We start from the raw sequence: 20,624 nt of genomic DNA, 5'->3' as shown, positions 1-20,624 counted from the left end.
GTAATTGTGGTGACTGAACCACTTGTATTGCACTGGGATTAGTGGTTCTTGACAGTAATGACAAATTGTTTCCCAATTTCAGTGTAACTCAAACAATCTTAAAAGTAATGGGATTAGCTTGGTAGAGTTATTGAAAAACAGTTACTGTAGTATGAGGAGCAGCCAGCCTCACCTGTTGTAATGAATAGTCTTTACCATATAGTCTTGTTCTAGCTTGTCTTCCCCTCTTCATTGTGTCATAACAGTCTTTCCCATCCATGGCCACAACACATTGACTTCAATGGTTGGATGTTTGGAAACAATTGAAACGTGTGTGTGTGTGTGTGTGTGTGTGTGTGTGTGTGTATATGTCTATGTGTGTTTTTGTCTCAGTGTTGTTGTTCATCAAGGTGGGATTAGGAAGGCATGGCTGTTTGAAGCATAGTGTTGGTCATCTGACAAGAAAGTGTTGTGCGGAAAGTAGGGGTAGTTGGTGAGTAGGGGAGATGAGGGGAGGCCAAATGTTGACTCCGTTTCATAAAAAAAAAAGGGGTGAAATAAAAAGGTAGCTTTATGAGGTGTTGTAAAGAAGAAAGGCTGCTTTGTATGCAATGTGAGGTGAATGTGAGGGGCAATCCTGATTTAACAACCGTCCCTAAAAAAGACCCCCCCCCCCCCCAGTTGTATTGGACATATGCAGAAGCCAGTACAGATGTAGGATCTTCATTTGAGCCAATCTGCTACAGTAGGAAAATAACCCTGCAGCAACAGGAAATATGAAGTATTATGTGGATTTTAATTAATGGATATTAATAATTTAGTCTGAAATTTCAAGTCTGACATTTCAAAATGGAAATTAAAAACTTCAGAAGCCTTTTTAAACCTCAAATACACTACAAGTTGTACATTTCCTAAAAGTTCCCTGCAACAGGGTGATCAAATTAAGATCCTACATCTGTAGGTGAACTTGCAGCATTACTCTCCACATTATCTGTGTGTATGTGTGTGTGTTTGCCGTATAGTCCATGGCTGTGTGTCGTTCTAGTAAGGGTGTGATAATTACTCTCGGATTGTGTGTGTGCATGCATGAGCTGGTGTGTGCTCATGTGTTTGTGCGTGTGACCCCCTCTTGCCTGTGCGTTTGGTGTTGCTGTTTTTATGGAGCCATCTCCTGGACGGTAGACTGGTTTTATCACAGGCTTTCCTTTCAAAGAAACTGCCAATGACAGGAAGGGCTCCTCCTCCCAACAGAGCAGGAAGGCAGAGGGGGGAGAGAGGGAGGGAGGGATATGGGACAGGCCAGGGAGGGGGAAGGGAGGTGAGGGAGGATTGGGGGTGTAGGTATTGAACTTAAGACAGCTGACGAAAGGAAGTGCCATTGCTCCACATTTTAGACTGAAATCCCTTCGACCCCCCCCCCCCCCTCCCGCATTAACACATCCACGCACTCAGCATATCCTCTCCTGGGGGGGTTCAGGCCTATTTGGAGCTCCTGAGTGGCGCAGCGGTCTAAAGCACTGCATCTCAGTGCAAGAGGCATCACAGTCATCTGGCTGTGATTGGGAGTCCCATAGGATGGTGCACAATTGGCTCAGTTGTCGGGGTTAGGCCTGGGTAGGCCATCATTGTGAATAAGAATTTGTTCTTAAATGATTTGCCTGGTTAAAAAATGTAAATCCTTATTGGTTATCTGTAAACATAGGCCTATCTGTTATAGAGAATTAGTCTGTTCAACACCAGTGTACAGATACAACCCGAACTAAATCAGTTCACACATTTGCCCACATCATGCTCAAAGAGTCAGTGGTCATGGTGGAGCATATGGGTTTGAAGACACACAAGGGGATTGTTTTCCTGTTTGTTGGTATATACAGGATGGGATGAGTTGACGTAGTCTCCATTTTCTCCCTCACATCAGGCTTAAGGTGGTGTTCTTGTGTGTTGTTCCCACATACTGTATGTGTTGTTCCCCTATTTCACACTGAAAGTCACACTGAAAGTCACACTGAAAACCGACACACACATTCCAACATGTTCATAAGCTGAAACCAGGCTACACTCACACACATTCACACGCACACACATTCCACAGCAGACTCCAGAACATTTTGTGAGGCGAGAAGTTATGTAAAAGGAAATTTGCAAACCAAATGAGTCTTTGGAGACCTGATTGCGCCATACTGTAGATTGGAGCACGTCCAATTTAAAACTGAACGCCTACAGTCATATACCGAGATTCCATTATGTTGGCACAACTGAAGTTTGTGCAGAAACTCATCTCTATAAAATGCCATCTCAAAATCAATCATTAGAACTAGAAAAAGCCATGTGACCTGACCAGGAAAAAATGCTATTACGTTATTGCCAGGTATCACTAGGACATGGAGTTTTTCCTTGTCAGATACCTGGGTCAGGAACACTACTTATGGGTCCTAAGTGGCGCAGCGGTCTAAGGCGTCACTACAAAGACTGGTTCGATCCCGGGCTGTATCGCAACCGGCTGTGATCGGGAGTCCCATAGGGCGCCGCACAATTGGCCCAGCGTCGTCCAGGTAGGCCGTCATTGTAAAACAAGAATTTGTTCTTAACTGTCTTGCCTAGTAAATAAAATATAACTTTTTAAAATATACAAGGGAAGATAAACGTAGACAAAATCACAGGATACTCCCATAGTAACATCCCATGGAGAAGGTCTGTCAAGCCCACCAGGCTGGCTGAAGCCCACCCCTGAGACATCTGAACTGCCCCTTAGGCAATGTGCCCCACTCTGTCGCCCACAGCGAATGAAAGGAGCCCTTCATCACAGCACACATTCAACACGCTACACTGTGTGCGTGTGGGTGTGTGCCTGATATGAAAATGCATTTCTCACCGCTAGGATCCATGTGACATATATGACAAATGGGTGAAAAGTTTGCATAAGGTCTTGACTAAAGCTTCTTCACGGTCCGGCTGTTGTAGCAAGCAAACTGTACTAACGTAGGCTACAGCCTACACGGACAAAAACAACAACATTGTGTAACTGACAAGCTTGTATCTACATTGAGGTTCATTCAGACATCTAATAAGTCTCAAAAGTCAAGAAAACTCTGTAATTAGGTGAAAAATGTATGTCAGCCTCAAGCCCCAGCTGTAATAGCTAGCATAGGTAGAGGGAGTTAAGACAGACAGACCTAGGATGCATGGTTGAAAGACAGACAGAGAGAAAGAGGGGGATAGATGGGGGAGTGTGTGAAGGCCAACCGATGGTAGAAAGTGGTGCATGTATAAGTGACAATGAGGGACTATGAAGACTCACTCCCTCCCCTGCATAAAGAAGCCATGCAATGACAGAGGGGATTAGGAGTAAAATTATACGGAATTGTGATGGCTCTGCTGTACCTGCCCCTCCCCACCCATACCCATCATCACCCCTCCTCATAGGCTAGGCTGACACACGGCACTCAGGATGGGGATTGTCATGCTAATTGAGTCCCAGGCTTCTGGGGGCTGATAAGGAAGGCCTCAGGTTTCACAGGAGCTTTTGTTTTCTAAACAGTGATGTGTCGAGCTGAGATACACTGAATGAGAAGCAGAGAGAGAGAAAGAGGGAGCAAGAGAGTGAAAAAGCAAGAGAGAGAGAAAGACAATTAGACCCAACCAAATCATGAGAAAACAAAGAGATAATTACTTGACACATTAGAAGGAATTAACAAAAAAACAGAGAAAACCAGAATGCTATTTAGCCCTAAACAGAGAGTAAACAGTGTCAGAATACCTAACCACTGTGACTGACCCGAACTAAAGGAATACTTTGCCTATGTTCAGACTCAGTGAGCATTTCCTTGTTATTGAGAATGGCCGCCGTAGGCAGACCTGGCTCTCAAGAGAAGATAGGTTATGTGCACACAAAATGAAGTGGAAACTGAGCTGCACTTCCTAACCTCCTTCCAAATGTATGACCATATTAGAGATACATATTTCCCTCAGATTACACAGATCCACAAATAATTCTAAAACAAATCAAATTTTGATTAACTCCCATGTCTATTGGGTGAAATACCGTAGTGTGCCATCACATCAGCAAGATTTGTGACCTGTTGCCACAAGAAAAGGGCAACCAGTGAAGAACAAACACCATTGTAAATACAACCCATATTTATGTGTATTTATTTTCCCTTTTGTACTTTAACTATTTGCACATTGTTAAAACACTGTATATATACATAATATGACATTTGAAATGTCTTTATTATTTTGGAACTTCTGTGACTGCAATGTTCACTGTAATTTTTTTTTTATTGTTTATTGTTTATTTCACTTTTGTTTATTATCTACTTCACTTGCTTTGGCAATGTTAACTTATGTTTCCCATGCCAATAAAGCCCTTGAATTGAATTGAAAGAGGGGGAGTGCGAGAGAGAGCAAGAGAGAGATGTGTAGAGCTGAGGAGACACACTGAAGGAGAAGCAGAGAGAAAGAAAGAGGGAGCGAGAGAGAATGAAAGGAAGAGGGAGAGAAAAAAGGTGAACGCAATAGAGCGAGAGATAGAGAGAGAGAGAGCAAACTGCAGCTAACTAAAGCACCAGGGTAGACACAGACCCACTTTTGCACAAAGTGAAAAGGTGGAAGAAGGAAGGTAGAGCGATAAACAAGGATGGAGAGAGGGAGGTGGGAGAGAGAGAGGGATAAAGTGAGATGGAAGGAGTTGTGAGGGGTGGAGCTGGTCTAAATGCTTGTCTAGGGGTAGTCCTATGGATGCTGATTGATGTAGTGACACGCTGTGAGGTAAGCCCTGGGCGAAGAAAGAGACAGAAGGAGAGAGAGGGGCGTTTTTTCAGGCTGAGGCTCAGAGGCTGGGCTCAGTTCAGGATGATGACAGATCCAGGCCCCCTCTCTCTCGGTCTCTTCCAGCCAGGTGGAGCTGGGATTGTCCCAATCTATTTCTCTGTGTTCTCCTGTTTTCCCTCACTCCTTCTATGCCCTTTCCCTTTTCTCTGTCTCCCTCTCTCCCTTTATCTTGTGTCCTGTTGTCTTCTCCCCCTTTTCTGTCTCTCCCTCTCTCCACCTCTCCCCCCTCGCGTCAGACATTGTCAGTCACTACCTCTCCCCTGGCGCCACATGCAGCTCCTCCTTTTCAATAGGAGCTTTTTTTCTGGGCCTTTCTTTCATTGTAGTGTTACTACATAAACAGAAAACAGCACTCCGGTTACAGTGTCCCTCACTCAGCACCAACCCACTCCCACCTCCACTACCTGTCTCTACTGACAGCATGGGTGTCCCAAAAGGTACTCTATTTCCCTATATAGTGCTCTAATTTCCTATGGGCCCTGGTAAAAAGTAGTCATTTTGGACGTATCCTGGGACTGGATCTCTGTCTGTCTCAGGCCATGGTAGAAGGATTTGGGGCCCAGGATTATATTTTGGAATGCTCAGACATATTCACTTGAATGTCTACATGCGATCACAGTTAAGCAACCTCAGTCTTCTGTAACACTGATCAGAGACGTTATAGTGAACGAGGGCCCAGAGTTATTCCTGGTGGGGATTGCAGGTCACGAAAACGTTCTGACTCTAATCACCAGCCGTAAAAGCATTAGTGGCTGTGGTTCCTGTGACCATAGGAGCAACAGTTGAAGTAGTGGTAGCATCCCAATGTAGGCTATTGGTTGTAGTAAGATGTTGGGCTACCGATGGTGGTAGTGGTTTTGGTAGTGGTTTTAGGCTATTGGTCTAGTAGTAGTACTAATGTTAATGGTAGACTCGTAGCTTATTAGTAGCTAGTACCAATGGTATTATTAGTGGTGGTAGTAGACTGTTAGGCTATTGGTAGCTGGTACTAATGGTAGTGGTGGTAGTAGACTGTTAGGCTATTGGTAGCTAGTACTAATAGTATTTGTATTTGTATTTATTATGGATCCCCATTAGCTACTGCCAAGACAGCAGCTACTCTTCCTGGGGTCCAGCAAAATTAGGGCAGTTCTAAAATGTTAAATACATTACAATACATTCACAACAGATTTCACAACACATCAAGTGTGTGCCTTCAGGCCCCTCCTCTACTACCACATATCTACAACACAAAATCCATGTGTACGTGTGTGTATAGTGTGTATGTTATCATGTGTGTGTATGCATGTGTCTGTGCCTATGTTTGTGTTGCTTCACAGTCACTGCTCTTCCATAAGGTGTATTTCTATCAGTTTTCTAATCAGATTTTACAGCTTACATGAGTTACTTGATGTGGAATATAGTTCTGCGTAGTTATGGCTCTATGTAGTACTGTGTGCCTCCCACAGTCTGTGCTGGACTTAGGGAATGTGAAGAGACCTCTGGTGGTATGTATTGTGGGGTATGCATGGGTGTCCGAGCTGTGTGCCTGTAGTTTAGACGGACAGCTCGGTGCATTCAACATGTCAATACCTCTCACAAATACAAGTAGTGATGAAGTCAATCTCTCCTCCACTCTGAGCCAGGAGAGATTGACATGAATATTATTAATATTAGCTCTCTGTGTACATCCAAGGGCCAGCCGTGCTGCCCTGTTCTGAGCCAATTGCAATCTTCCTAAGTCCCTCTTTGTGGCACCTGATCACACGCCTGAACAGTAGTCCAGGTGCGACAAAACTAGGGACTGTAGGACCTGCCTGGTTGATAGTGCTGTTAAGAAGGCAGAGCAGCGCGTTATGATGGACAGACTTCTCCCCAGCGACTGTCGTATCAATATGTTTTGGCCATGACAGTTTACGATCCAGGGTTACTCCAAGCAGTTTAGTCACCTCAACTTGCTCAATTTCCACATTATTTATTACAAGATTTAGCTGAGGTTTAGGGTTTAGTGAATGATTTATCACCAAATTCAATGCTTTCAGTTTTTGTAACATGTAGGAAAGACTTATTCCTTGCCAACCATTCTGAAACTAACTGCAGCTTTTTTGTTAAGTGTTGCAGTGCTTGTTGAATGTCCTTCCTGATAACCGTACTGAAAGTCTGTTGTCAATTTGTTTATTGTAAAATAGCATTGTCAAGCACAATTTTTCCCAGAAGATTACTAAGGGTTGGTAACAGGCTGATTGGTCGGCTATTTGAGCCAGTAAAGGGGGCTTTACTATTCTTAGGTAGCGGAATGACGTTTTGATAAATTGATAGCATCTCATCTCATATGTACAGTATATGTATATACTGTATTCTATACCATCTACTGCATCTTGCCTATGCCGCATGGCCATCGCTTATTCATATATTTATATGTACATATTCTTATTCATCCCTTTATATTTGTGTATAAGGTAGTTGTGAATTTGTTAGATTACTTGTTAGATATTACTGCACTGTCGGTACTAGAAGCATAAGCATTTCGCTACACTCGCATTAACATCTGCTAACCATGTCTATGTGACCAATACAATTTGTTTTGATTTGATATGTCAAATAGGAGTGGCAATATCGTTCGCTGTTATCCTGGTAGTGGTGGAAGTAGACTGTTAGGCTATTGGTAGCTAGTACTAATGTTAGTGATGGTAGTAGACTGTTAGGCTATTGGTAGCTAGTACTAATGTTAGTGATGGTAGTAGACTGTTAGGCTATTGGTAGCTAGTACTAATGTTAGTGATGGTAGTAGACTGTTACGCTGTTGATAGCTGGTACTAAAATGTTCAGCTAAAATGGTGCCGGAGTAGAAGGCAGACGTTTTACGAGCACCCAAATGATTGTGTTTTGTTTTGTTTATCTGCGTTCTTTGTAAGTTATTTTTGTACTATTTTTGTACATAATGTTGCTGCTACCATCTCTTATGACCGAAAATAACTTCTAGACAACAGGACTGCGATTACTCACCACGGACTAGCAGAATCATTTTTCTTCTTTCACGACTCTGAAGAGCCCGAGGCGGAGGATACACGGCTCCCTCGGGAACAGGCCCCGATCCCAGTGATCTACGTGAAGAGGAGGCGGAGAAAGAGAGGCCGGAGGGCGGGCTGCCTTCTGAGTAGTAGGAGGCGATCGAATAAACGACCACACCCCTCAATTCTGCTCGCGAACTTGCAATCTTGGACAATAAAATGGACGAGTTATTGGGAAGATGAAACTACCAACAAGACATTCAAAACTGTAACATCTTGTGCTTCACGGAGTCGTGGCTGAACGACGACAATATTAACATACAGCTGGCTGGTTATACGTTATACCGGCAGCATAGAACAGCGGCGTCTGACAAGACAAGGGACGGCTGTCTGTATATTTTTGTAATCAACAGCTGGTGCGCGATATCTAAGGAAGTCTCGAGTCATTGCTCGCCTGAGGTAGAGTTTCTCATGATAAGCTGCTGACCACATTACCTACTGAGAGAGTTTACATACCACCACAGTCAGAGGCTGTTTTACTGAATTCCTATCAACATGTTAAATGTGCAACCAGAGGGAAAAGTCCTCTGGACCACCTATACTCCACACACAGAGATGTATAGAAATCTATCCCTTGCCCTCCATTTGGCAAATCTGACCATAATTCTATCCTCCTGATTCCTGCTTACAAACAAAAATTAAAGCAGGAAGCACCAGTGTTAGATCAATAAAAATGGTGAAGCAGATGCTAAGCTACAGGACTGTAGCCCAGAAGCTTACAAGAAATCCCACTATGCCCTCCAACGAACCATCAAACAGGCAAAGCGTCAATACAGGACTAAGATTGAACCGTACCACACCGGCTCTGACGCTCGTCGGATGTGGCAGGGCTTGAAAACCATTACAGACTACAAAGGGTAGCACAGCCGAGAGCTGCCCAGTGACACGAGCATACCGGACGAGCGAAACTACTTCTATGCTCGCTTCGAGGCAAATAACACTGAAACATGCACGAGAGCACCAGCTGTACCGGAAGACTGTGTGATCACGCTCTCTGCAGCCGATGTGAGTAAGACCTTTAGACAAGTCAACATTCACAAGGCCGCTGGGCCAGACGGATTACTAGGACATGTACTCCGAGCATGCACTGAACAACTGGCAAGTGTCTTCACTGACATTTTCAACATCTGCCTGTCTGAGTCTGTAATACCAACATGTTTCAAGCAGACCACCATAGTCCCTGTGCCCAAGAACACTAAGGGAACCTGCCGAAATGACTACCGACCCGTAGCACTCACGTCTGTAGCCATGAAGTGCTTTGAAAGGTTGGTCATGACTCACATCAACACCATCATCCCAGAAACCCTAGACCCACTCCAATTTGCATACCGCCCCAACAGATCCACAGATGATGCAATTTCTATTGCATTCCACACTGCCCTTTCCCACCTGGACAGAAGGAACGCATGTGAGAATGCTATTTATTGACTACAGCGCAGCATTCAACACCATAGTGCCCTCAAAGCTCATCAATAAGCTAAGGACCCTGGTACTAAACACCTCCCTCTGCTACTGGATCCTGGACTTCCTGACGGGCTGCCCCCAGGTGGTAAGGGTAGGTAACAACACATCCGACACGCTGATCCTCAACAAAGGGGCCCCTCAGGGGTGCGTGCTCATTCCCCTCCTGTACTCTCTGTTCACTCATGACTGCATGGCCAGGCACGACTCCAACACCATCATTAAATTTGCCGATGACACAACAGTGGTAGGCGTGATCACCGACAACAACGAGGCAGCCTATAGGGAGGAGGTCAGAGACCTGGCCGTGTGATGCCAGGACAACAACCTCTCCCTCAATGTGATCAAGACAAAGGAGATGATTGTGGACTACATGAAAAAGAGGACCAAGCACGCCCCATTCTCATCGACGGGGCTGCAGTGGAGCAGGTTGAGAGCTTCAAGTTCCTTGGTGTCCATATCACTAACAAACTAACATGGTCCAAGCACACCATGACAGTCATGAAGTGGGCACAACAAAACCTACTCTCCCTCATGAGACTGAAACGATTTGGCATGGGTCCTCAGATCCTCAAAAGGTTCTACAGCTGCACTGGTTGCATCACTGGTTGCATCACTGCCTAGTATGGTAACTGCCTGGTATGGTAACTGCCTGGTATGGTAACTGCTCGGCCTCCGACTGCAAGGCACTACAGAGGGTAGAGCGAACAGCCCAGTACATCACTGGGGCCAAGCTTCCTGCCATCCAGGACCTATATACCAGGTGGTGTCAGAGGAAGGCCCTGAAAATTGTCAAAGACTCCAGCCACCCTAGTCATAGACTGTGCTCTCTGCTACCACATGGCAAGCGATACAGGAGTGCCAAGTCTAGGTCCAAGAGGCTTCTAAACAGCTTCCAACCCCAAGCTATAAGACTCCTGAACATCTAGTCAAATGGCTACCCAGACTATTCACATTGCACCCCCCCCCCCCCCCTTCCCCTCTCCACACCACTGCCACTCTCTGTTTTCATCTATGCATAGTCACAAAAATGAACTCTACCTACACGTAGTACATACTGCTTCAACTAACCGGTGCCCCCACACATTGACCCTGTACCGGCACCCCCCTGTATATATTGTTATTTTACTGCTCCTCTTTAATTACTTGTTACTTTTATCTCTTATTCTTATCCATATTTTTTGAAACGGCACTGTCGGTTAGGGGCTCGTAAGTAAGCATTGTAAGGTTGTATTCGGCGCCTGTGACTAATCAAATTGGATTTGATTTACTAATGGTAGTGGTGGTAATAGACTGTCACACTATTTGCAGCTATTACTAATGGTAGTGGTGGTAATAGACTGTCACACTATTTGTAGCTAGTACTAATGGTAGTGGTGGTAGTAGACTGTTAGGCCATTGGTAGCTAATACTGATGGTGGTGGTGGTCTTACAAAACATCTCATCAGTCAAGGTCAAAGCTAAAGGGTCAGAGTTTTATTCCACCTCTCTAGCCACTGGTAGCACTCTGTCCTCTAACTCGTGTCTTTCTCTTTCTCCCCCTGTATTTCTCTCTTCATTTGTCCCGCTCTTCTTTTATGACATTTTTCCTTTATGCCCTTTTCTACTATTTTTGAAGTCTCGCCTCTCTTGTTAAACGCAGGCCCTAGTGTGAGAGAGAGGGGGCTGGAGGGGGGTAGAGGTCCACATTTGGGCCAGAACTGTTCTATCCATTGAAGATGGCAGCTAGGAGGGGGGCTGTGCGTGGCTTTTGGATTTTCAACCCCTCCATTTTTGTTTTTTTTGTCTTTTTTTTTACGGGGAAGGGATGCGAGGGTCCAGCTGGTGGTGTGAATGGCTGTCCAAGGTGACTGGATCCCAATAAAGAGGCGGTTGGCCTGGCCGGGGGCCTCCTTCCCAGCCCAGACACAGCCTTTATAGGCCAGCTTACGAGCCTGGTCCTCTATTAAACCCTGGCCAGCCTGCGCAGAGGAATTTAGGGCCAGGAAACAAGAGAAAAACAGGGGGGTTTGGGAATGGGCATGTGGAGGTGAAGTTGGGGTGACTGAAGGTGAAAGTTGAAAGGCATGTTAGAGGGGATTGTTTGGGGGGCTTGGTCAGTGAATGTAGCTAAATGTATGTGTATATGTGCTTTTGACCATTTATAAATTAATGTGTGTGTGTCTATGCAAATGTCTGATCTTTTTTGTGTGTGTGAAGTCAGGAAAAACACAGTGCATTTGTAGTTATGTTGAGTAGCTAGATGGTGCATAGACCTGAAATGGTCAGTGATGAAAAGGAGAAGGACTGCACTCTTAGAATGAAGGTGAATACAAAATAAAGACGATTTCCCTTTTAGACATGGACCAAGGTTTGTCTCTGTGTTCAAATGTTTGTCTCTCTTGTCTCTCTGTGTGTGTGTGTGTGTGTGTGTGTGTGTGTGTGTGTGTGTGTGTGTGTGTGTGTGTGTGTGTGTGTGTGTGTGTGTGTGTGTGTTTGACGTTGTTTATTTTGAGGGTTTTCATTGGCAGCAGTTGAATGACTGCTTGTGGGACAGCAAATGGTGTTATATTGTGTGCCATTTTCCCCCTGCGAGACAGAAGGGAGGGACAGAGGGAGACAGCAGTCTCATAAACACCTTCAGTCTGTTTGTTCAAATGTGGCTAGAGGTATACAAGCATGTCGGGTTGGACAGGCATTCCAATTAAAACACACACACACACACACACACACTCACACTCACACTCACACTCACACTCACACACTCACACACACACACACACCATTCAGCTGTCAGTTAGTCAGACAGTCAGAGGTATGCTCCACCCCCCACTCCCCAGAAGTGGAGACGGCAATCAAATCTCATCTGCCAATCAGCATTTTATCAGCATAGCCATCTGGCCATCAGCTAATTGTGTCTCTTTTCCCTCTTTCGATCTCTCTCTTTCTCTCTCTCTCCAATGTCAATCAGCGCTGAACCAACCAACCCCCCCCTCATCTCTTAAAATGTTTGCCTTTGAGCTGCCCTCCTGGGTAGAGCTGAAAGGTTGGGCTAGAGGGGGGTTGGGCTTGTTTGTTGACAAGTCTGCCTTTATCAGTTACTCCATATTTATATATCAGCTTAATTTATTTAGGGAGCAACACTGTGGGTCCCATTGAACCCCAGTTGTGTACTGTACTTGTAATGTGCCTTCAAAGATGGTTTGCATGAATTGCATTAATCATCAGACATGCAGTTTACCTATTAGCTGCAATACTGAAATGTGCAGTAAGTTTAAGTCTGTCTTTATTGCCCCCTACACACACTCTCTCTCTCTCTCTCTCTCTCTCTCTCTCTCTCTCTCTCTCTCTCTCTCTCTCTCTCTCTCTCTCTCTCTCTCTCTCTCTCTCTCTCTCTCTCTCTCTCTCTCTCTCTCTCTCTCTCTCTCTCTCTCTCTCTCTCTCTCTCTCTCTCTCTCTCTCTCTCTCTCTCTCTCTCTCTCCAATTACATTCAAAGTGCTTTATTGGCATGGGAAACATATGTTTACATTGCCAAAGCAAGTGAAATAGATAATAACCAAAAGTGAAATAAACAATCTCTTTCTTTCTCTCTCTAACTTTCCCTCTATCTGAGCAGCAGTAGAGACCCAGAGCACCAGCTCTGAGGAGATGGTGCCCAGTTCACCCTCTCCGCCTCCTCCTCCCCGCATCTACAAGCCTTGCTTCGTGTGCCAGGACAAGTCCTCTGGATACCACTATGGGGTCAGCTCATGTGAGGGCTGCAAGGTGAGACACACAAAGAGACTCAGTCAATATGTACAAACAGGATGTGTAAAACCCAAGCAAATACATGATATATACAGAACATGCATACACAAACAAACAAGCCATGAACAGTCAGACAGGGGCACACAGACAGTCTACCATAATTGTTTCCATGCAGTTCATCACTATTCTGATGTTAGAGGATGAAAAGATGCCTGTGCTGCCCTCTGGTGGAATCTTTATCTAAGGACAAATGCATGGGCTCAAATCCCCTCCTGTGGCTATGGAGTGAGAGATCTATGCTCCCGGAAACAATGGTTTAATGGCTGATTTCTCTCTCTTGGTCTCTCTCTCTCTCTCTCTCTCTCTCTCTCTCTCTCTCTCTCTCTCTGTATCTCTCTCTGTATCTCTGTATCCCTGTATCTCTCTCAGGGATTCTTCCGGCGCAGTATTCAGAAGAACATGGTGTATACCTGCCACCGAGACAAGAACTGTCAGATCAACAAGGTGACCCGTAACCGCTGTCAGTACTGCCGGCTGCAGAAGTGCTTTGAGGTCGGCATGTCCAAAGAAGGTGAGTGCCAGGGCCTCAGAAAGATGACATTACAGCCAGTTTTGCCCATACCTTCTGGGTATGCTGTGATCAAGTGTAAAGGTGGGATCAGAGATGGTTTGAATACAGAGAGCGTGTGAGAGTGATTGTGTGGCAAAGAGTGTTTTGGAAAGGGATCTCAGTACAGTTCATGTCTGTACTGGGGTAGCACTGAAATCACAATATAGCCGCTCTATAAGTGGCCATCCTGAGAGGAAGGAAGGAGAGAAGCATGAGGGATGTGTTGCTCTATTAGATGACAACAACTACCACCAATCTATCACTTTCCCTTTCACTCATCTTCTCTCCCTCCTTCGTTTTAATTTAATTTAGTAGGTGCTTTTTTTTGTCCTAGGTCACATATGTTCAAGAGTGTATTAATAGTTGAAAATGTGTTGTCTCAAAGAGTAGGGTCACGGCCAGCCATTATCAACAGTAACCCTGAAGCAATTAGAGTTAAGTGCCATGTTGAAGGGCACTTCGGCAATTTTTTCACCTTGTCGGCTCGTGGATTCGAACTAGCCACCTTTCGGTTACTGGCCCAACTCTCTAACCGCCAGGGCACCTGCTGCCTTGTCCCCCATGCAGCGGTGCGTAATGACAGGAACAAGAAGAAGAAAGATGTGAAGGAGGAGGTGGTGTTGCCGGAGAGCTATGAGCTCAGTGGAGAACTGGAGGAGCTAGTCAACAAAGTCAGCAAGGCCCACAAAGACACCTTCCCCTCACTCGTCCAGCTGGGCAAATACACTACAGTGAGTCAAGTACACACACACACACGCACACGCACACACAGGCACACACAAATCTCACCCCTCTCTCTCTGTGTCTCTCCTGTGTTCCAGAACTCCAGTGCAGACCACCGTGTGCAGTTGGATCTGGGGCTGTGGGATAAGTTCAGTGAACTTTCCACCAAGTGCATCATCAAAATAGTGGAGTTTGCCAAGCGCCTGCCAGGCTTCACCACCCTCACCATCGCTGACCAGATCACACTTCTCAAATCAGCCTGTCTGGACATACTGGTACCTGAACACCCCCCGACCCCCACCTCCACTCTGTCTGTACTCCTCTCTCCCCCACTGCTCTTTACAGTTCACACTCATGTCTCCCTCCACCTTCACTCATCTCTCCCTCCACCTTCACTCATCTCTCCCTCCACCTTCACTCATCTCTCCCTCCACCTTCACTCATGTCTCCCTCCACCTTCAATCATCTCTCTCTCCACCTTCACTCATCTCTCCCTCCACCTTCACTCATGTCTCCCTTAACCCTCCATCATCTCTCCCTCCACCTTAACTCATCTCCCCCTCCACCTTCACCCTTCTCTCCCTCACTACAATCTATTCACTCCTCTCTCTCCCTTACAATGCTCTATCCATACTTTGCTTTCCCTCAACACACTATACACACACTATACACATACATTTCACAATGCACATGTCACTGTCCTCTGTCACTCCCTACACTTTACACTACCTCCTCTTCTTCGTCCTCCCTTTTCATCATCCTTGTTGTCGTTATTCCCCTAACCTCTCTATCGTTTCCTCTCCTCACTCTCAGATGCTGAGGATCTGCACTCGCTACACTCCGGAGCAGGACACAATGACCTTCTCAGACGGGCTGACCCTGAACCGGACCCAGATGCACAACGCAGGCTTCGGCCCGCTCACAGAACTGGTGTTTGCCTTTGCTGGCCAGCTGCTGCCTCTGGAGATGGACGACACAGAGACTGGCCTCCTCAGCGCCATCTGCCTCATCTGTGGAGGTACTGCAGCATTGGCTGTTATTGCTTGTGTTCATGTGTTTGTTTGTGTGACTGTGTGTGTGTGTGTGTGTGTGTGCATGCGCATGTGTGTTTGTCTTAATATACTAAGCACTCTCTCCTCTTCTCTTAATGTTCCAGTCCCCCTCCCCCCCGACCCTGTCATTGGCTGCTTACTCTTCCTCACCCTCTATCATTGCCCACCCCCCCTCCTGACCCTGTGTGTTGGCTCTCTCCCTCAGACCGTATGGACTTGGAGGAGCCCCAGAAGGTAGACAAGCTGCAGGAGCCTCTCCTGGAGGCCCTAAAGATCTATGCCCGCCGCAGACGCCCCAACAAGCCACATTTGTTCCCCCGTATGCTGATGAAGGTCACTGATCTCAGGGGCATCAGCACCAAGGGTCAGTACAGATAAGGATGTAGTACACAGTACAGAACAGAGACACGGCACAGCCTAGATCTCTATTCATAACATAGGCCGGCCATAGCCTTAACACATCCTGACACATAGATCAATATGCATGTACGGTAGAGCCTCAGATTCCGGCTTTCAGTCAGTATTGATAGAGACATAGAGCCCCAAATAATTAACAATGAATAACTAACTGATTGTAAGTTGCTCTGAAGGAGTCTGCTAAATGGCTAAAATGTAAATGTGAATGTAAACTCATGTTTATGCATGTCTCTGTCTCTCTCTCTCTCTCTCTGTGTACTGTAGGTGCGGAGAGGGCCATCACTCTGAAGATGGAGATCCCAGGCCCCATGCCTCCTCTGATCAGGGAGATGCTGGAGAACCCTGAAGCCTTTGAGGACAGCAGCGACTCTGGGGACAGCGCCTCTGCTGCCGCCCCCCCCGCCATCCAGGCCATCAAGAAAGAGAGAGAGGAGGAGAAGAACCTGGAGGAGGAAGATGAGGAGGACGAATGGGGGGATGAGGATAGGGAGAGAGGGGCGGACAGCGATGGGGAGCCTTGGGGGGAGGCTGCAGTGGCAGCAGGGGGGTCCCAGAAAGGGGCGACTGGGAGAGCCCAGTGAGAGACATTGTGATGCACTCTGACCCACACACATCACCTCCTGCTCCACCACCCTCAGACAGACCAACACTCCCTGTCCTAGCACACCAAGTCATCTCCCTACATGAGCAGCCCATCCTGTAACAAGGGTATTTGCCAAGACCTAGCATTCACCTCTGTTGTTACCCCCCCCCCCCATACATTTACAAATATACACACATACAGATACATACGGTATACCCATAATAATTCCCTCTTTGCTCTAGATAGACAGAGAAGTAAAGGCTGTATATGTGTTGAACCTACTCTGACACTCCCTGGTGAAACGGGCCCTTTCTATCGGAACAAGTGGAACACGTAGTCCGGGAAATAAGAGAAGAGGGAGAAAAACAAGCACTAAATGTCACTGAGTTGGGTCAAGGGTCGCGAGAGATCACTGTGCCAACCATAACACTGACCATTATGTTACTTTACAACGCTGTCGCCAAACAAACAGAAATGCAAGGAAATGCTAAACGGAGGGGCAGCAGCTTCGAGAGGTGGTCTATAGGAAATGCACTCCCCCACTTTCCTTAACGGCTAGGATAAGTGCAAGAGCAATGACGAAACGACATCTGCAACAACCAAACTCTTAATGTGGAAACCATTGCCACACATGCCTTTGAAAATCATTTCCAGTGACATTTGACCTTTTTTCTTCTATTGTATGACTTTCCAAAAGAAAACATATGCATTCATATTTCATCATATTGTATATTCATGTGTATTACTATGCATTTTTCTATTTTATTGTTCTTTTGTATGTTTGGGCTTCAGTCATGCTCATGTTTGATGAGCCATCTCAAACTAGCGATAGATTCTCAATCTGGCGACCCATCTCGCAAACTGACAACTCTCTTCTGATCTTTACATTGTCTGTGCGTGTGACTTCACTCATTGGGACAGAGCTTACTTTAGATCTCTGCAGGGTGAGACAAACAAAAACAACAAGGATTTTTACAAGCAATAGTTCAGAGCAACACATACAGTTCATAAACACACAAACACACTCATTAAACATCCACGTGTGCAGGGTCAATTTGATGCTTTTTTAATGCCAATGCTTTGACTCAAGGTGACTCTAGACTCTAGAGAAGGACCACATCTCACCAGTGGGAATGTTGAAGAGAATCACCACAAGGAAGTGTGGGGTAGCACCGATGGTCCGCTACACTCCCTGTTCTTTTCATCTACAAGCCATTCAAGCGGGATCTGAATGTGAAAGAGGACTCTCTTTTCGTTGTCATTTCCTTTTGTTCTCAGTGGAATGCCTGGTGGTCTACCGGGGGGGGTGATCCGATATCTGGGTGGGCAGAATCCAGCACATAGCTGAGTATCTGTGATGATGAAAGTAGGTGTCTACTCCCAGCCCCAAGCCAAGGCTCAGGTGGTGTGTTGATAACAGAACAGCACATTGAAAGTAAGCCATAATGAGCAGCGATATGATAAAGAATACATGGAACTGGATCACTAAGCAACACTCACCGGACCAGTTCAGTCTAGGGTCCATTCCATTAATCCAATGGAATAACTCAAGCGTGTAGGTCATAATTACACATATCATCGATGTCCATGAAATTTCACCCTCCTAGAGCGATGAATAAGAAATATTGGAATTATATGCAAACCCATGAGAGGGAGATAGCCTTGTATGAGCTGCCTGAATCAGGAAATGACTGTGTGTGTGGTATGTAGATGTGTGTGTGTGAATGAGTGTGAGGGTGAGCGAGAGTGTTTCTCACATTACTTGTATAATGAACATTTTGTGTTTTGTGCTTACTTTACCATAGAGCAGATGAGACAGTATTTTGGAAACTGTCTACATACATAAACTGGGTTCTAGGAGTTTTGGTCCATAGTTCTCTCCAAGAACATGCACAGAACCATATGGTTGATTTTCTTACTACAGTCATATAGAGAATTCTTCATTTGTAAAGTGAATCTATGCCAGGGCTCTCCATCCCTGTTTCTGGAGCGCTACCCTCCTGTAGGTTTTCACTCCAACCCCAGTTGTAACAATCCTGATTCAGCTCATCAACCAGCTAATTATTAGAATCAGGTGTGCTAGATTAGGGTTGGAGCGAAAACCTACAGGACGGTAGCTCTCCAGGAAGAGTGTTGGAGAGCCCTGATCTATGCAAAGCTGGGATTCTGGCATTCTTTGATGTCATTTCATTTTTGATATACTGTACTTTACATGTGTAATAAGAAATGTTTCTGATGAATTTGAGATTTAAATAAGTTAGTCAATGTAGAATGACTACATTTCATTCTCTGAAAGTCCACAATTGAGATATTCCACCCCAGTTCTCTATACATGTATCTTCCTGTCCCAAGCATTACTGTACAAGATATTACTTTGATAAAGGAGCGGCACATTAATGCTCATAATAACTCAAACCCCACATCTACAGTATATTCAGATTGCATACCGTTGGCACCTTGCCGTTGGCCTCTTACTATGACAAACAGACACAGCAGTGTGTGGATTTATTCAAACCTGTGGTTGTAAAGCATTAACATGGACCTTAGGCTGAGTAAGACTTCCAGTGTATGGAATGGATTTGGAGTTAATCCCCAGTGTGCATTGAGGCCATTAGTTCTTCTGGAAGAGTGATTTACATCTTCACGTCAGCAGCCACTGCACAAGCCTACGTCTTAGTCAGTACTCAGCCCTCATGGAGTAGAGGGAGAACTTTCCTATACAGTCAGTCACACCCTGATGCATAAACCTCAACCCTTACTGGAGCGCAGTTCACACACTGTAGCTACTGTAGTGGGATATCTGACAGCGCTCGTTCAAAACAAAAGCCATATTAACTGTGTTCTGTGTGTGTGTGGTCTCATAATGCTGCAGAGGACTCTCAGCCTCTGTCTCACAATATTAGTCACATTAGCAATATATTTGATACCATCGTCATACCTCTAAATGAGATTTTCAATCAGGTTCATTGGACTCCCGGGGAGCTTCTTGGAATAGCAGTAATGAATAAAGGACATTTATTTAAGTGTTTGTTCATTGTTTCCTTTTTATATACAGTAGTCAATGTTTTGTTTGAAGCTAAGCAGATGTAGCAAAAAGCCATGGTTCTTGTGCATTTAGCAAGCACTTAGCAAGCAACCAATGTAGAAAGAAATCTAGATGTGGGAACCTGTATTTTCTTAGGCCTATTTGAAGAAAATGGGGCATATATTTTGGTGCAAAAGCTTTTCATAGACAGCTGACATTTAGTAGTGATTGTTTGATGGTAACTGAAAATAGATTGGCCAAAGAAAAAACAATTACACCAGTGTTATCATTCATGAAGAATCTCAATTAGGTCATTCATTTGAAATATGTGTGCTATTTTTTGAGTTTGAATATTTGTGGCTCTTCACAGATTTTATTATTGATAATAAGCGCTTCCTTTTCAATGCTTTAGGATTGTTGGGTATTTTATGAGAAATAATAGCTTTTCAGAATGTACTATACTTATTTTCATTTGCATTTTGTTCTTATTTGTTGGTGTTACTTTTTATAACCATGACTTTACATTTGAATTGAATTTGTAAAAAACTAAGGATACAACATTTTAATTAAATTCAGGGATTTCAAAATCAGCCTAAGATTTGTATTTCTGTTTGTGTCAAAACATGAAATCCCCATTTTTGTTTTTATGCTCTTTTGAGATAAAATGTACTGGTAGTTTGTTTTTCTATTGTTTTTCTACCTGCTGTCCCTTTCTCAAAACAACGCTTTGTGTAGCCTGTCGTTGTTGTTACTATTTTATTTGATTTGATTGTCATTGAGGCAGTTGTCTCTTCTGTATGTCTGGATGTTGTTGTATTTTCAAATAATTTGATTTTATAAAGAAACTTCTCTTTTAAATGTGTGTGCTAATTTCTATTACAATGTAATTTGCTTCAATACAGATGGCATACCTGGTAAAAACACATGGACACAAGGGGGCGATGTAGTCATGCCATAGCAAGGTGAATCTCCTCCTACTCTATTGGGAGTGAATGGGGCAACATTGGCATGTTACACATTTGTGTGTAACACACCACCCTTTTATTACTAGGCTACTGAGTCGAGCCAATCTGAGTGGAGCTGTACTGCGCTGGCCTGGTTGCACATCCACAACAGTTGCTGAAACCTTGCTGAAAGAAAATATCTGAACCAGCACTGTACTGTAGG

At 44.9% G+C, this 20,624-nt stretch overlaps 1 protein-coding gene across 3 annotated transcripts in view; it reads left to right on the top strand.

Annotated features, from left to right (window-relative positions):
* The window catches only part of LOC110494234 (retinoic acid receptor gamma-A), a 66,801-nt gene extending 46,486 nt beyond the window's left edge, over positions 1-20,315 (top strand). For all 3 annotated transcript variants that reach the window (XM_036950319.1, XM_021569142.2, XM_021569143.2), the window contains 7 exons: positions 12,917-13,065; positions 13,477-13,618; positions 14,225-14,388; positions 14,479-14,655; positions 15,194-15,398; positions 15,638-15,796; positions 16,114-20,315. In XM_036950319.1, the coding sequence (XP_036806214.1) occupies positions 12,917-13,065; positions 13,477-13,618; positions 14,225-14,388; positions 14,479-14,655; positions 15,194-15,398; positions 15,638-15,796; positions 16,114-16,430 (1,313 nt within the window). In that variant the 3' untranslated portion in view covers positions 16,431-20,315. The remainder of the gene's footprint in view (positions 1-12,916; positions 13,066-13,476; positions 13,619-14,224; positions 14,389-14,478; positions 14,656-15,193; positions 15,399-15,637; positions 15,797-16,113) is intronic.
* Positions 20,316-20,624: the final 309 nt, after the last annotated feature.

This window comes from Oncorhynchus mykiss, chromosome 17, assembly GCF_013265735.2.
Source record: "Oncorhynchus mykiss isolate Arlee chromosome 17, USDA_OmykA_1.1, whole genome shotgun sequence".
NCBI classification, from domain to species: domain Eukaryota; kingdom Metazoa; phylum Chordata; class Actinopteri; order Salmoniformes; family Salmonidae; genus Oncorhynchus; species Oncorhynchus mykiss.
This window is presented reverse-complemented; position numbering and strand designations above follow the sequence as displayed.